This window comes from Cryptomeria japonica, chromosome 11, assembly GCF_030272615.1.
Source record: "Cryptomeria japonica chromosome 11, Sugi_1.0, whole genome shotgun sequence".
Lineage (NCBI taxonomy): Eukaryota > Viridiplantae > Streptophyta > Pinopsida > Cupressales > Cupressaceae > Cryptomeria > Cryptomeria japonica.
Window position 1 is genome coordinate 299663941 of NC_081415.1, and position 17534 is coordinate 299681474.

At 36.8% G+C, this 17534-nt stretch overlaps 1 protein-coding gene across 1 annotated transcript in view; it reads left to right on the forward strand.

Moving 5' to 3' along the window:
• The first annotated feature begins 394 nt into the window (after nt 1–394).
• LOC131072161 (cyanate hydratase) overlaps nt 395–17534 on the forward strand; it is a 62053-nt gene continuing 44913 nt past the window's right edge. Inside the window, exons 1-2 of the mRNA XM_058008241.2 lie at nt 395–731; nt 1606–1677. Coding sequence (XP_057864224.1) covers nt 466–731; nt 1606–1677 — 338 coding nt within the window. The 5' untranslated portion in view covers nt 395–465. The remainder of the gene's footprint in view (nt 732–1605; nt 1678–17534) is intronic.

Below are 17534 nucleotides of genomic sequence, written 5' to 3' on the forward strand. Positions count from 1 at the left end.
GTGGCCATTGCGCTACTGCAATGGTTCTGGAGCAGAAGCTTTATGCTGTTGAGGGTGTAGACATTACTTCCTCTTTCATGATGCAACGGTAGAATTTTGATAGCAACCATGACTTCTTGTCGGGCCTGTGTATTTTCATAAAAAGCCTTTTTTTTTAATGGAAGTACTCAGAAGATTTTTTAATTTCCGTTCATGGTTATCAAGTTGCTGTTGTTGATGTAATGGTGTTAGTTTGTAGATGCTGCTGTTTAACGGCTATTAATCGTAATTTTTTTTAATTGTGTAATTTCTGTTTTCTTATTCCGATAAGAAAAAATAATCATGTACTTTATAAAAAATAAAACGAAAGGGAAGAGCCAAAAGGACAACACTTTATCCCCGAGACAATCCAAGGGTACACGGGTTTATATATATATATACATATTGGGACGAAGTATTTTTATGAAATCTTAGTGAGCGGTTTCTATGGAGAATAAAGAAGGTGTAGTCGCTTCCTTGCAGTCGATCAAAGAACTCAGTGGAAAGACCTGTTCTGATATAGCTGCGGAAACAGGGCTTACAAATGTTTATGTGGCGCAGCTGTTCAGACGCCAAGCCCAATTGAAGCCCAACACTGTGGAGTCTCTGCGCAAGGCTGTGCCTTCCCTCAAGGATGATCACATAGCAGCCATGATGCGCCCTCCTATGCGCTCATATAATCCCAATATCTTGCAGGAACCGTGTATTTACAGGTATGGCATAACATCCGCCTTCTTAAATTATCTACAAATTTTTGGCCCTCTTTCTCTCATTTGAATTTAAGATATGGCTGCTGTAATATATTTCAATTGCTCGAGGATTGTAGAAATGGCCGCCATTGTAATTGTAGGAGTACTGATATTAGAATTGATTTTGCTTTTTAATTTATTTTTAATTTGTTAATTTGGAGTATGCGTTGTGGAGTAAGCTTTAGCATCTTTGTCACAAAGAGGGGTATCTGTTCTGTCATATTCAACTGTGATTTAATCCGGCCTCATCAGTTTGGGTCTGCCACAGCCAAGATTTAATCCATTTCAGCACTTCATCACGTGTTTTCTGTGGATTTGAACCAAAGGCTCCACTGTGGAAGCTCCATATATGTTTTTTTTTAAGTTGATAGGATAACCATGCTGGATTTTTTGCCAACCTGTTTGTATCAGGAGTGTGGAGAAATAATTAGCTTTTTTTTTTTGGCTTAGTACAACTGTACAAGTATTAAGGGGTCTCCATTCCACCAAGATTGCAAAATTTGGATGCACATTCTAGAAAATTGTTTGATAAAAATGCATAATTTACTATTTCAGATTCTTTTTGGGTGGAGATATAATGATCAATTTATCTTTCTTTAATAAATATAGTATATTTGTCCTTTGGGGAAATTTGTTTTTGAGATTTTGGTGCAAAAAATAGCTACTTGGTGACATACAGCTTAAAGATATCCACTTGTATGTTGTGTTTGATCATATCCTAATTACAGGGAGTTCAATGGGAATAAAATATGGGAATTTACTGTAATTGCTTACAGACAAAATGCATTTAGGTGGAAGTGTGGTTGCATTTCTTATTTGGGTTTGTGTTTGTGCGCAGATTGAATGAGGCTGTCATGCATTTCGGAGAGAGCATCAAGGAGGTTATCAATGAGGATTTTGGTGATGGCATGTATGTTGTATCTTTCCTTAAACTATTTGATGTAGAGCTCATATGCACATGGCTTCTTTTGCATGCCATTTTTATTGTTCTGATTGGTAATCATTAATCGATTCTAAATCTTACAGCTTGATTTATTGAAATTGGAATCACTGGGTCCAATTTGATCGTTATGCTCCAACAAGTGGGGTTTGAATGGAACTGTTGATACGTTATGTCAATTCCTTAGCAGAATTCCCTATGCATCTCTAGTTAAAAAAAGGAATTATTGTACGTATTAGAATTTGGGTGTCAATGTCAGATGGCAAGGTAGTTGAAATCCTCTCCTTTCGTCTCTTGCTGTTAATACTTATTGACCTCTTTAAGAGTATCATTTTCAATAAGTGTCTTAGGGTAGCAACTGCCTCTTTTCTCAAAATTATAAGTCGTTAACTGTTCAATAACTTTAAGAGAAAAGAGAAATATTGAAAGTATCAATGTTTCTTTATTTAATGGCAAATTCTATTAGTTCTATGATTAGTAAAATCCTTATAGGAGGGCGTCCTCTTTTGGAATTGAGCTATACATCAGACTTATGAAAGGTCAAAGGAGTGAACTATGACTTAGGGTCTGCTGATTGTTTTGAGTGTCTCTGGCGTTGGTGCCTATGATACAAGATACATATAAGTAGACCCAATGAAGCCTTGCGTACGAGAATGCTATGATTTGATGAAAATTGATTTAGATATTATAAATTGAAACAGCCAAATACCACACAGAAAAGGGTTCCTGTCCTTAGGTAGATCAAACAAATTTCAAGTCATACACTGCATCAATGCCATCATCTCCTCCGTGGAGTTTTCCAAGACTTTTTCTTTTTGGATGTGAGAGCCTCTTCCATAGAATTTGGTTCACTATTAGTACAAATAAGAGCAAAAACATAATGAAAATCTACTTGTTAGGTGATCTCTGTTGTCTTGTAGATCGTCTCACAGCTATCAATGAAGAATTTCCTATTGCATATGCACTTTGTTCTTCTTTAGACTTTGCACCAGATGAGCTTGCCTCTTCTTCTCTCAAATTATTATGCCCGCTATGCTATTCAGCTTTATATGCATTCTACTCCTCCAATTTTGTTTCAAAATGCACCTTTTCTCTCTTGTTCTCCTTTAATTGTTCTTCCTTGGTCAAGTCTCTAAGTGCCTTGAATATAAACAGATTTTGGATTTTAGAGCTTGTAGCCTTTAACCTTCTCACCATAACCAATGAAAATACACCTTTAAGCTTTGAAATCCAACTTAGACTGCTCTTCATTGGCACTTGAACAAATGCCTCACAGCCAAAGACTCACAAATACGTCACAACTGGTTTTCTACCAGTCCACATTTCATATGGTATCTTTTTTTCTAGTGTAGAGATAGGAGTCCTGTTCTTAAAGTAGCATGTGGTACTAATTGCCTCAGTCCACAATTCTTGTCCTAGACCAACACCATTCAACAATTTTTAGCCTGATTTAGCAAGGTTTTATTGAACCTCTAAGCCACTCTATTTTGTTGCAGTATACATGGTGTTGGCCTTTGCTTTACAATTCCAATATGCTTATAGATTCTTTCAAACTCATTAGAGAAACACTCATCACCATTTTCTGTTCTAAGTACCCTTAGTTTCTTACCGGTTTGATTCTTAACAAGAGCTCTAATCTACTTAAACTTGAAAAATACCTCAAACTTATTCGTAAGAGAATTCACCCAAGAATATCTAGAAAAATCATTAACGAATGAAGCATAGGATAGAGACATACTAATGGACTGGATATCCACAGGACCAAACACATCATTGTGTATCACCTCCAAAATCTCCTCTACTCTAATGCTTCTAGAGTTGAACTACATTCTATTTTGATTTCTCAGCACAAAATGCTCGCAAAGGTTAATATTGGTTGAACAATCAACAATACCATCTATTGTATCTTTATTTACCAAGGTTTTTAGACCTTTGTCACTCAGGTGACCCAACTTAAGATGCCACAACAACCTTGATTTGAATGCAATTACATTACACAACCAGATAATGTTGATGCATCTAACCTATAGAGAGTACCATGCTGCACTCTCTTAGCAAGCACCAAATTACCTCTTGCCAACCTGCAACCTTTTCCATCAATTGTGACATGTATTCCCTAGTTAGCCATCTTTGACACAAACATAATGTCTCTGCCAAACTTAGAATATACAGAACATCTGAGAGTGTTCGAACTTTACTATGCATGAAGGCAACCTTCACCTTTCCTTGATCAGCTGTCTTCAAGGAGTTGTTATCACTGAGACAAACTTGTCCTTAATTGCACTTGGAGTACCACTCTGCATGCAGTGTCATATGAAAAGAAGCACTTCAGTCAATAAATCAGGAATCATCACCAATAATATTAGCAGAGATAAGTGCATCATTACTGAATCATTATTGTTAGAGGACCTATCAGAAAGGTCATCCTTCTTCTTGGACTTGCAATCCCTTTTTATACGACCTTTCTTTTCACAATTCTAGCATTTTACTTTAGACATATTCAAAGATTTAAACTTGTCCCCTCACATTTAGACTTCTTATCTCCGTCCTTATTCTCACCTTTCTTCTCCTTAGACCTTTATCTAACAACTAGGGCATCGTGAGAATTATTATCCATGGACTTTTTCCTAATCTTCTCACTTAACACAATGCCAATGACATTTTCTAGTTTTAGTGACATAACATTATTGCAGATAGATATAATCAGGTTTTCTCATGAATTCGGTAAGGAACAAAGCGATACAATGCACTTGTCCTCTTCATCCATCTTGACTCCTATTGATGCAAGTGGACTTAAATCATACTAAAGATATTCAAGTGATCAGTTACTGAATCTCCCTTCCTCATTTATTTAAAGATTATATCTTCTTTTTCAAACCAATTTTATTAACTTGACTCTTAGATTGATATAACATACTTATCTTCTTCCACAATGAATTTGCAGTTTGTTTCTTAGACACATTCATTAACAGAAAATCTGCCAGATATAACCAAATGGTACTTCTTGCTTTCTTATCCAATTCTACCCAGTGTTTGTTAGACATACTTGAGGGTTTGGTTGAAGAAGACTCCAAAGTCCATCGAGCTCTTTTCACTGGATGGTCCTCCATCTTCCATGTCCATAGTTTGGAGTTTCACCCATTGAATATCTCAATTTTAGACCTTGATGTGCTAGCCATAGATTTAATATTATTTTTCTCTCTTATAGATCCTTTCAAAGTCTTCTTTTGTGTCCAGTTATACATGAATCACATCAAATGAATTGCTATAAGGTTTACCACCACCCACACTAGGGTTTGGACTCCCAACAAAGTAGTAACCACCCACACAACAACCTACACTCTGAATTAAATGCTGGGAATTTTGACCCCAGTTGTAGATAACTGATAGAATGTGATGAAGAAAACTTACGATTATATATTTAGATAACAATCAACAACACTTGCAAAATCTATCTAATGTATGTAAGTAATGGAACAATATGTATACACAAGATTACACAAGACATAAAGATATACGTGGGAAACCTCTTTGGGAGAAAATCCCACCACTAAAAGACATTCACAGTTACATTATTCAGAATCAAGAATGTCTTTTGACTTTTATAGTCTTAATCTAAGTATCTTTCTTCTGCATTCGCTTTAATGTTCACACTAGGCAATGTTCAATTCGGCCAACTTGTATAACTATTTAACCTTCTAACCTTGATGCATTCACATGAAGTGATATGTATAGACGTTCACATGGGAATACCAACCATTTAATCATCCAGACAACACCTGGAATACCAAGAGACAGACCACAAAATGACATCAGCTTGTAGCACATATCACCAAGTATGAAGTTTCCACATGGACAATCACCTTACACACATAGCCATTGCCACACTATGAAGCAATAGTTTTATCCTGAACACTTTCAGTATTCATATATGTTTCTAGTATAGCCACCACTACCAGCTCTTTGCTTGTGGTAGCTCACAGAAACACAAACTGCTTCTGACTACTTGCGGTATCTAATGCCATCTTCTAGAATATTATCCAACTCTCTTGCAAGTGCTCAGGTATCATTGTTCATACTTCCAACAAAATTATTTTTAGAAGTGTTTGTGAGTACTTCTTCCAGATGACTTGCAGTTGCTGTCATAGCACCACCGCATGCAAACAAACCTTGTATGTTGTACCACGACTTACTGCCACAACATCACTGCATGTAAGACAACAAAATGTGAAAACTCACTGCAAGCTACTGCAATGTACATTGCAGACAAACTCTTCCTACATGGACTCTCTGTAGCTGAATATCTCCCAAATCCCAACAATTTACACCAGCAAGATACACATTTAATATGCAAGTTGCATCGGCAAGGGACACATAATCCAATCAAATACAAGTATTGGTAAATCAAACGGAGCCATCAAGGTGTTTTTGTTTTAAAATTGAGTAAAAGGTTACAAATGAGAGATGTGTCCACTAAGGACAAACTCATATCTAAAAAGACTTAAAGAGAATACAAAATGACTGCTACAGCAGTATACATCATACCAACAGCTAACTACAGTATCAAAATATAAACCTACTATCAAACTGCGCCAATAATATCAACAAAGTTCAAATAGCTCAGTGTAATAAGTATCGGTCCTTACAATGTTGTATGATACAGTTGAATAGTATAAAGGAGGGTGTGAACATCATAACCTACAACAACAAGCAAATCAAGAAGTTGGAGAAGAAACTCTGGGAGCTAGTCGAGAAGTTCCTTATCCTCAGGCTCATTAGCTTCCTTAGTGTTAGTAATGAGTCCCTCTGCCACTCCACTGCCTTGTCTTTTTCTGGTCACTTCTTGTTTGTCCAAGGCATCTAGTTTGCCTTTCATACGGTCCATTAACCTTGGCACCCACTGTTGTATAACATTCTCCACCAAGTTCGGAAACACACATCTAAAGCCTTTGGAGGGCATAAGATACTCAGTCAAAGAGGAATCTGAAGAAGAGTATAGTCTGACATGGCAAACTTATCCCCAACTACACTTGAACCTAAAATATAGAGATCACTCAATGTACTTGTCTCACAACCTCTACCTCTTTGTTGCATTCTATTGCTAACCTCCTGAAGGACTTGCATTATAACATTTCTATCTTGGTTTTATATCCAAACATCAAACCTAGCTAGAGGAACTTGAGGTCCCTTTTGAGTACACTCATCAATTCTGCCATCTTCTTTCTCCACCTTCTGTCTAATTCATTTGATGCTGACAAGAAGCAATCATATTGTAGTATATTCCACCTCTCTTCATCACCTGACTATTGCTGAATTGCTGATCAAATACTTACGATATATCTTAAGCACTGCAGTAGCCAAGAAATTTCTTTTTAGTCTTTGGGATTCTGAATTGATTTCCTACCAGGAAACATGCAAGATTGTATGAAATCAGGAAGTAATAAGTATCCTTGTTTTCCATTAAATAACACCCTTGTCGAATAGATCTCTGCAACTTGATGAACTCGCTAAGCTCCCCATTTATCTCAATTTTATTAGTATCATAATTAAATGGTATTGAAACCATCCTACAAAAAAATTCCCTAAACCCCAAATTTCTGACTCTGAGAATCAAAAGTGTAAGACCATTCAACCTTGTCATAAGATTTTCTCTGTGCCCAGTAGGACCATGCATGCACTTTGACCTGTACTTTTAGGTTAATGTATACCTTCCTAGATTGCAATTAAATTTTCAAGGATACAATTAATCTCTACAAACATTGTTTGAGTTGCAAAGATGATATTAGGAAGGATCTTGTTTACTCATTAGTCAATACCTCGGTGACATGTTTTGCATAATAATAAGCCTCTAATTCTTCAATTAATTCTTGCCTCAAGCCTTTGGGATGAACTTGATCAATCTGTTATCAACATCTTTACCCAAGGTTTTCATTACACAAGTTTCCTTATACAAATCTACCAAATCTATAGCCACTTACTCCATGTGTCCGCTATAGAACTCAGTTGAGAACCCATCAAAATTTGGAGAATTTCATCCTGCATACGATCAATGATATATGCACTTGTAATGCACAAATTTTAGCAACGACAAAATAGGTAAAACAACTTTTTCACATTAACAATTGCGACCCTAATTGTGAAGCAATGCATGCTGACGCACTAGTTTGTCATCAAGCATGATAACACTACACACAAACACTCTAAACACATGGAATATATTTTTGATGCCCACAAATAGATAGGTGTCATCATCTCGATTTGTGAGGATGTCACAAATCTTGATGTGTCAGTAACACACACAACCAGAAGACTTAATTCTCGTTGAAAAATATAACACAATAATACGTATACGGATAGTGACACAAGTCATACCAAACTCTAAGGTAACTAGATAGGGGAAATAGGGTCGCATCATATGATTGTGCTATAGGTATGATGCCTAATGCTATGGACAACTGAGCATGAATAAAAGGTAACTAAGAATAAATGTTTCATTTTATTTCATAAGGAACGTTCCTACTAAGGTGAATTAATTAGATTGAATGATAATTAAACTCATCTTTTCATAATCTTTGTAGGTTCATATAACTAATTACACAGTTTCAGCATGTCAAAATAATCATGAAGGAAGGTAACAAGCTTCAATACGTTAATTCAATTACTCTATATAAGTAAAAGGCATTTAATAATGAAAAATAATTATTATTACATCTAAGACATGATACATTTTCATTACTGAAGGAATAGATATAACTAGGAGATTCATCTAGTCATAAACACATATGCAAATGTTTTTTTCACATCTGAGTTACCGGATTCGCCTGTTTTGGTCCATGCACCCGAACCGGGTTTGCTTGGGTTTGGGTTCACCCTGGGTATGTACCCAGGGATTTGGGTTCGCCAGGTACGAACCCAGGTATGAACTTGTGCATATCCAAAGGCACTGAGCACCAAAACATAAGAAAAACAGACATTTTTGACCTTTTTTTGCATCCAAAAACTCTAAAATGTCCCTAAAAGCACCCCTTCTATCGTTGGGTTTTCCTCATGCATTGATCAATGATGAAGTAGCATACTATTAAATGTTTTTCTTCTGCCATTTTGCACTGTTCCATCTTCCAATTCAATTCTGAACTATCATTTGGCATTGATCAATAATGAAGTATCATACTATTAAATGTATTTAGTTTTATAATTTTGTATATTTCTTTACATTTTTGTACACACACACACACACGTATGGACGAACCCGACCCACGAACCCAAAGGGCAAAAAAAATTTGCTTGAACCCATGAATCGGGTTCGCATGCCCAAACCCAAACCGGTAACTTAGTTTCACATTAAAGGGTACATCATGAATAAAAAGATCAAATTACAATTAAAGAATCATTATGAGTAATACAAACTACTGTATATTCATTAATTAATCTCAAAGAATCATTCTTTAATCAGCATTCTATCAAATAGAAGGAACATAGATGTTTACTAAAAATGCCTCAAACATAATATACAAGTTTTCAAAATGTCTATAACACACGAAACAGTGACAGAGCATCCTAAAAACATCCTAACCATGGAAATAATACTTCTACAACATGCTTAATGAAGCAAGAATTATGCAATGAAGTTCTGGGAAGAACTGAGCTTAACTGAGTAAATACGAAGAACTTTTTAGAAACAAAAACATATTAGGGAGAGTAAAAATTCCTTTGTCATACAATAAAGGGCTTTGTGAAATTCACAGTTTAGGGTGTGAATGTGAGAGCTGGATGCCACTGTTAAACCCAAGATGCAACCACAAAAGCCTAATAAAAAACACATGGAATCTGATTATGCAGTCTGTTGCGTAGGTTTTCTAATAATTTATTCTAGCCCTTGAGATTGATAAATTAAAAATTTAGAAAAAAAAACACTTGCCACTTTCTAAATGGCTTGACAAAGAATGCTAGCAATAAATGCACAATCCTTCACCTCTCCTTCACAATCCATTGCTCTCAAAAACATTGCTCCTTTAGGGGACATTGCTGATGGACACCCCTGTTTAGATTGATGAATCCCTATGTGCTTCAAGGAGTCCTCTATGAATTTCACCTCTTTACTAAATAAGGTGATACTCACCTTTTCAAAACTTGGGCCCTTGTACCCATTTGGAGTCACATTAATTGATTTCACCATTTTTTGTCAATATGGTGAGTGGACAACATTGAATGCCAATCCATTCACATAGACACATCTTGCTATGTGTTGATTGACAATCTCTCTAGACTTGTTTTGAAATGCCTTTTCCAATGGTCCCTTTGATCTCTTTTGTGTAGAGGTCAAAAGTTGTTCTTCAAAAAATGGATGGCTCCTTGTAGATTCAAAATAAGAAGGCAGTGGAGAGGGCTTCATCCCTCATGATCCTTTCCTTAGAAAATGATGATTTGTTTTACACCCTGGTGCTTGGTTTGCTTTTTCTTGCTCTTCAATATATGCCAAGACTACTTAATTTGGAAGGCTTTTATCATTTGGGGCTGGACAAAATTTGATGCCTTGTCCAAGGATCTTTCCCAAATGGCCTTTCACTCGATTGTATGAGCTCGAATATCTAGCTTTACAATGGCCACAAATTCAAACATAACCTCCACCACCTCGAAGTTGTTGTACCATTTTAACATATTTCCAAAGGGGAGAGTATGGGTTTGTTTTGAAGCAGGGTTGTGTTGTGACGTTTTCACACATCGCCCCATTGCAAATGGGGACCCCTGCTTTTTTTTGCTTTTTAGGGTTTGTTTTTAGTTTTTTTAGGGTTTTGTCAGTTAGCTTTTGCATTTTGAGTGTCACCAAGGGGATCACATGGATAGCAAGTTTGGCTTGAGTGAAGTCCTGATCCTGAAATTTGGCTAAGTTTGGAATGTCCTGATCTTGAAATTTGGCTAAGTCTGGAATGTCCTGATCCTGAAATTTGACTAAGTCTGGAAACTGAAAAACCTCCAAAAATTAGATTTTGCAATATAACTCCTGGAGGTCTGAAACCACTCTCAAACATCCTGAAAGTATATATGGAATATAACTTAAAGTATAAGAAAGAAGAAATCTTATACTTAAATGTTATATTCCATAAAAATTATCCTGATAGAGAGTTCAAAAAGTCAAAAAGTGCTCTTGTCCTTCACTGAGGATCCAGAGCGAAAAGCGCTCCCGTCCCTCTCGAAGGGACCAAGGCGAAGCGCCCCTGTCCCTCACCAAGGGTCCAGGGCGAAAAAGCTTATTTAAGTCATTCCTGGCCTTGTTTGGTCAAATTGAAACATCAAAGGCATGGTGGACGGCAAAATGAACATGATAGAACATCCAGACTTGATTAAAAACAAAGAAATGATGAAGTTTTTGCCTAGAGGGTCAAAAGTGCTCCTGTCCCTCACTGAAGGACCAGAGCGATTTTCTTTATAGGCACAATTTTAGACCTTTCTTGGACATTAACTCTTATTCATAGCATGAAGTAAGATGAAATCTTCCCTAGCAAAGGAATTTCAAGATGAAAAGTGAGACAATTTGGCTTGGAAGACAAAAAGTGCTCCTGTCCCTCACTGAAGGACCGGAGCTTGAATTTCAAATTTGCAACATTTTTGCAAGATTAAAGTGATTTTACGATTTGAAGAGGTCAAGGGAAGCATGTTTTGTCCATTGAATATAATTTAAGTGGTCTACAAAGGAGTAAATCAACCCAAGTGACAAAAAGTGCTCCTGTCCTTCACTGAAGGACCATGGCACTTTTTCAAGTTTCTCCTCTTTGTTTGATATTTTAGGGCAAAACTTGACTTGGATGGGAAGGACGAAGGATGTTTTATGCCTTGGACGCAATTGAAGGTTTAAAAGACAAAGAAATACACCAAGATATGAAAAAGTGCTCCCGTCCCTCTCCAAGGGACTAGAGCGATTTTCCAAAAAGTGCTCCCATCCCTCTCCAAGGGTCCAGAGCGATTTTCCAAGAAAGTGTAAATTTCTTGCAAAGACAAGGCAAGTTTGTGATTGAAATGAATGGAAGAGGACATGATTAGCCCATTGAAGATAATTTGGGAAGCTAGCAAAGGACGGATAAGCTTGAAGTTGAAAAAGTGCTCCTGTCCCTCACTGAAGGACCAGAGCGCTTAACATGTTATCTAGCCTTTCTCACCAATTTTGGACAAATTGAGGCCAAGGCGCAAGTTTGAAAAAGTGTTTAAAATGCCTTGAAGTGGAATTGAGATGTGAGAGTTGCAAATTTTGACGACAACTGGCAAAAGTGCTCCTGTCCCTCTCCAAGGGACCAGGGCGAAATTTCCAAATATGCCCATTTGCCTTACATTTTGAAATGATATTTTTATTACCAAGACTCAAGAAGGAGTGAAAAATGATGTTCTACGCCTTGAGGGTAATTTGAAGATTAATGTGATCAAGAATTTGCACAAGGACTCAAAAGTGCTCCTGTCCCTCACTGAAGGACCAGGGCGATTTTTATGAAACAACAAATTCCCTCCGAGATTATGCTAAGGCAAAGTTGTGTGAGATGGGAAAGATCTTCTAAAGCATGGTGAACAAAGGTTTGACTTCAAAAAATTGAGAATCCTAGCCTAAAAATGAAAAAGTGCTCCTGTCCCTCTCCAAGGGACCAAAGCGAAGTTAATGGCATTCATTATTTTTTACCATATTTGGGCGTTAATATCCTCCAAATCGCATTAGATGCCAAATTGCTAACTTTGGAATATTTGAAAAAATTAATTAAATTGGCATTTAATAAATTAATTTTGGGCCTCAAAAAATTGAATTTCTATTATAAAGGCATTTAAAATTAATTTTTGTGAAATAAAAAATTAAAAGTTGAGCGCACAAGGCATTATTTTGCCTTTATTTGACAAGTCGGCCTACTCCTTTTGAGGTTTTATTTATTATTTCACCTTTTATTTGCTAAGTCGGCCTCATGGGTAAGTAGAAGGTGAGCGCTCTATATATTGGAGGTGTTTTTTTTCACAATTTAAATCATTCAATCATCCTTTCAAGTGCGAGTTTGGAGAGCTAATTGAAGGTGCGAAATCTAGCTGGAGTGGAGCGAATTTCTACCAAGTGTGGAGACTAAGGTGGGCGAAATTCATATTGAAGGCCATTGGAGAGGCGTATTTCTTGCTAGTTTGGAGGATAATTTCCAGATTTTTTGAAGACATTTGAAGGCGAATTTCCAGATCTTGAAGAAGCTAGTGGAAGGTGGAGTTCTTTTCCAAGCTAAAGGAGGTGCATTTTATCCAAGGGAGGACTATAATCTAAGCTTGTCCATCAAAATCCGGTTTTCTTTCATCTTTTGCCAAGGTTTTGTAGTTAAGCAATCAAAGAGGAGGTATGAAGAATCATTTTTGAAGTTCTTATTCAAGACTTATTGTGATCCCATTGCAATTTTGTAAAATCTAAGTCTTGAAAATCCAATTTCCATTCATTATTAATTTGAAAATGTGTAATTCTTGATTTATCATGACTTTTTCAAATTAATATCTTAAGTTTTACCTTTGAAAGGTCTTAAATTTCATACTTTAAGGTTTGATGCTCAAAAGACTAACTTTAATATCTTGTGTAGGCATCAAATGGAGATCTCGGAGTTGTAAAATCAAGCCAGATCAAGGACGGTCTCTTCCAAGAAGATCAAGCAAGGACAAGGGCGACCTCCTCTAGTCTAGCATCGACAAGGATGGCTTTCTTTGATCAAACATCAACAAGGGCGACCTCTTCCAATCCAACATTCCAAGGCGAGGTACATCAATCATCCTGCACATCAAGGACACAAGAAGTCAGAGCAAGGGTTCGTTGAAGAAGCAGATAGTTCTAGATGAGTTAATTAAAGCTAGCTTCTCAACAACATCAAATTGAATATCTACCAAGCTACAAGTGTCAGATGAGTTGGCATCCTAGTCATCACTCCTCCAGTCGGATTGGTCCACCTCAACAATGTCCAGATTCAATGTACCTAACTCATAGAAGGTAGCACAAACTTCAATGTACCTACCCCAGGTATCCATTGGTTGAATTTTCCAGAGAGGACATGTGTCCAAGCAATACAATTATTTCATTGGTCAAGCATTAAATGTTATGTAATGGTTGTAACAAACCCTAATTAGGGTTTTCATTATTGAATCTTGGCCATTGATCTCAAATTGATCTTAGCCATCGAATTGTATTGTGGGCACTATATAAGCCTCGGCTCTTCATTTTGTAAAAGGATATAGTTAGAAGCAATAGATAGTAAGTAAGTTAGAGGCAGTAAATAGATAGAAAGAAATAGAATACTAAGTTATAATAGATAGAAAGCAATAGAATAGAGTTAGTGAATAGAGAGTAGTTAGAAGGTGATTAGAATAGCAATTAGAGTAGAGTAGAGAGAGAAGGCAAAGATTGTTGCCAAGATGTTGTTGTAAAAGACTTGTAACTTCATTGAAGAAATGGTGAAATTTATGGGTCGATTCGACAATTTGCATGGTCTTTATACTTCTCATATTTGATTTCATGTTATTAGATGAGTGGAAGAAATGTGCTTGATTGATGGTGGAATTCGTATATCCATACTACTGGCAGTTTGTTGATTGCAGACTTGCCTTGCGTAGTCAACTGGAATCGTTCAACTTAAGCCTAACTTCAATTATCGCTTCTTCATTGATATGCATCAACCTGATGGTGTCTATGCCAGCAGTGATGATTTGAACATCATAAAGCTTTCCTTCGAAGATCGCACTAACCTTGTGGAGATGTTCCTGTGATGTCAAAACAAGATTTAGTTAGAATTTCATCAAAGATCATTCAATTTCATCAAAGATCATTCATTGCTCTTACATTCTTAGTGTTAGGATTAGATCCTTTCCTAGCCCTCGTCTTTTTTTCCTTTTTTTTAAATCAAAGATAGTAAAATCCTGTGATTCCAGCAAATCAGATGTTCAGGTCATTGAAGTGTAAGTCCCCTTGTGATTCCAGCAAAATCACATCATACCACAAAGAGCTTATCCACACGTAGAGACCCTACATACAAGAACCTTGAAGTCATCCCGATTGATCCTTTTCGCGACATCTTCAGCATTCAGAGACTTTACTCAAGAGAGGATAAGGTACCCTTGGGTATTTTATTCTGTGTTTGATAGTGTACAAAATACACATCAACAGGTTGGTTCACGGAGCTAGAAATGGTTGCCATTGTAATACCTAAGACAACAAGTTCAATAAACAACATTTGAAGAATTGAAACAAATGAAATTTGAAAACAAAAATACTTAAAACAACTTAATAGTTATATTCTTTTTAAAAAAATAAGCTTGTTTTTAGATTCCTAGAAGAATGAAAGCAAACCAAAATCTTCAAAACAAAACAAGAGAGTTTCATTTGTTAAAAAATGTAGGGGAAAAAAACCAAAAAGTTAAAAAAACCTACCTCTTTTGAAGAAATCTTCCTCTACGATCTCCTTGACAACAAATGAACACTTGCAAATGCATAGGAATAGCACAACTGACTTGGAGCTTTCTATGATCAATCTTCAACTCTATTTGTGCAATGGCAAGCAAGAAAAAAAGTTTCAACAATGGAGGAAAATATTTTTGTTTTTCATTCACAATATGAAAAATGAGTTTGGTTTTTCCTTTTAGTTTTTTTGTATGTCATATTTTAGGGTTAGGGGGGCAAATAGATCTTTTTGGAGTAAAAAACAAATTAAAAAAGTAAGTTTTTAATTAGAAAAGCTGTAAATTCGGCAGATTCCTACATTGGAGGACGAAATACATCCTGGGTTCGCTTGGGTCTATCCAAGCTAGATCCATAGTTTTGTGGCAGAAACCTGTTCAGACCCATAGTGGACTGGATCCGAACCACGAACCGGCCCAGGACTTGGCTGCTTACATGCAGATTGGTAACATAGCCATAAACATTTTGTAAAGGGAATGATCTTCGTAACCACCTAAAATAAGATTTCCTTACCACTACATCACTTAATTGCATAAGAAAATTTGATTTTCAAAGGCATTTATTATTTAATGAACTTAATTTTTTTATTCAAAAATCTAACAAGTAGGCCACAACTAGCAGATGACTAGTATGCCACTATGAAGAGTTCAAAAGAGTTGTGTACTTGTTCAAAAACAGGGTAAAACAGAGTATATGCAAAATTTAATTCTTGTAGAAGATCGAATGAAAGTGGTCTAGTGAGCATTAAATTTATCCATGACAAAAATATATAAAATAAAAGAAAACAGGAAAAATAAATTGGTAGGAATGCACTAGATTTTGCCAATTGACATGCTGAGAGATGTTGACCATGCCTTGACTAGACTATACTTGCTCATTGTGCACTGATTTGGCATTGTAGATAATATTTACACTTTTGGGGGTGTATGATCAAGCCATTGATGGAAACATGTCAAAATCAGCCCGAAGGAGATCTGGACCGATCAGAGGTGAGAAAAAATGAAAATCCAATGCTTAGTATTTTTCCTATGTTTCAATATTTTGCATTTTCGGAGGCCTTCAGAGCGAAATTTGGGGTTGAAACTGTCCTTGGTGCTTTAACTCAATAGCCAAAGGCATAGTGTCAAGGGACTGAAACTAGATCTTTTGAAGACCTTTCCGACGACGTAAGCGGTTTCAGATTTCGAGCACCGAGCAGAAAGTTATGATCCCACCAAGTCAAGACCAATTTGTTGCTGTTCGCCGAGAGTAAGTACAAGCACGTCACAGGTCAGCATGGCGCGGTTTCTAGCAAGCCCGCAGCTTCTCACTCTCCTGAAGGCGCACGAGAGTGCCACGTGTGTTGGTGCTGTGGGGTTTTCAAAGGCAAGAGGAAATGAAGTCTCTAAAAGCCCCGCCAGCATGCCACGTGTTCATAAAGCGCGGGCCCATGGATGTTTTGAGCCTGGGAAGATTTCAAAATCGCGCCTTTGTTTCTTTTAAGGGAGGAAGCCCGCAGGAGGTACCGCGTGGTGAAACCAGAAAGCGGGAATTCAAAAGAAGCCCGCGTGATCAAGCAGTTGCAACAAGAAAAAGGGAATCTCCAGGTGGCATCCATGCCGCGCGCGGAAAGGGAAACAATGATTACAATCTGGATAGCTGCAACAACCTACATGATGGCTGTGGACACGCGACGAGTATGCATAAATCTGTCCAGTTACAATCATCGTTTCCAATTAGAGAGGTTTTCTCTATATAAGCTTGAGGGCGTATTGTAAAAAGGGGTTCCCAACTGTTTATCGATTTCGGAGAAGAGGAACACTTAGAAAATAGCTATGAATTTAGTTTAGACCTTAATTGTGATTCAGTCAATAAACATATCAGATTGTGCCCAGTTTGCCTCTTTTGTATATTTATTTCTTTTTTATGGATGAGTCTGTAGCTCTGTGCCATTTCAAATGAATGTAGCTTTTAATTGTTATGGTTTTCGGCTTTTATAATTTCATCATAGATTGACGGGTCATTGAATCATGTTTTGCTCTTTCAATCATCTGTAGTAATTTGTGATTTGGAGTTATACTATGCCATTTGGTAAGCAAATTTCGTAGGGAATAATTGTTTTAGCGAGATAACAGGAATGCCCTTTGCGAGCCTTAGTGGGTGCTTCTCACGGAAAGATCTGAATATTTTGCCCTATGTCTTTGTCACTTTGTGCATTCTGTTCTCTTTCCAACAATGAAGAGTTTGTGGCGTTCTGTGCTCATTCTTTTGGGGTAATCTGTTCCTGTTATTTATAAAGGGGATCTGAAGTGTTGAAAAAGCTTTGGCGTATCGCCTTAGATTAGGTTGTTGGCAGCATTATTGTACACGAGAATAAGACTAGTTAATTATGTGTAATTATCTT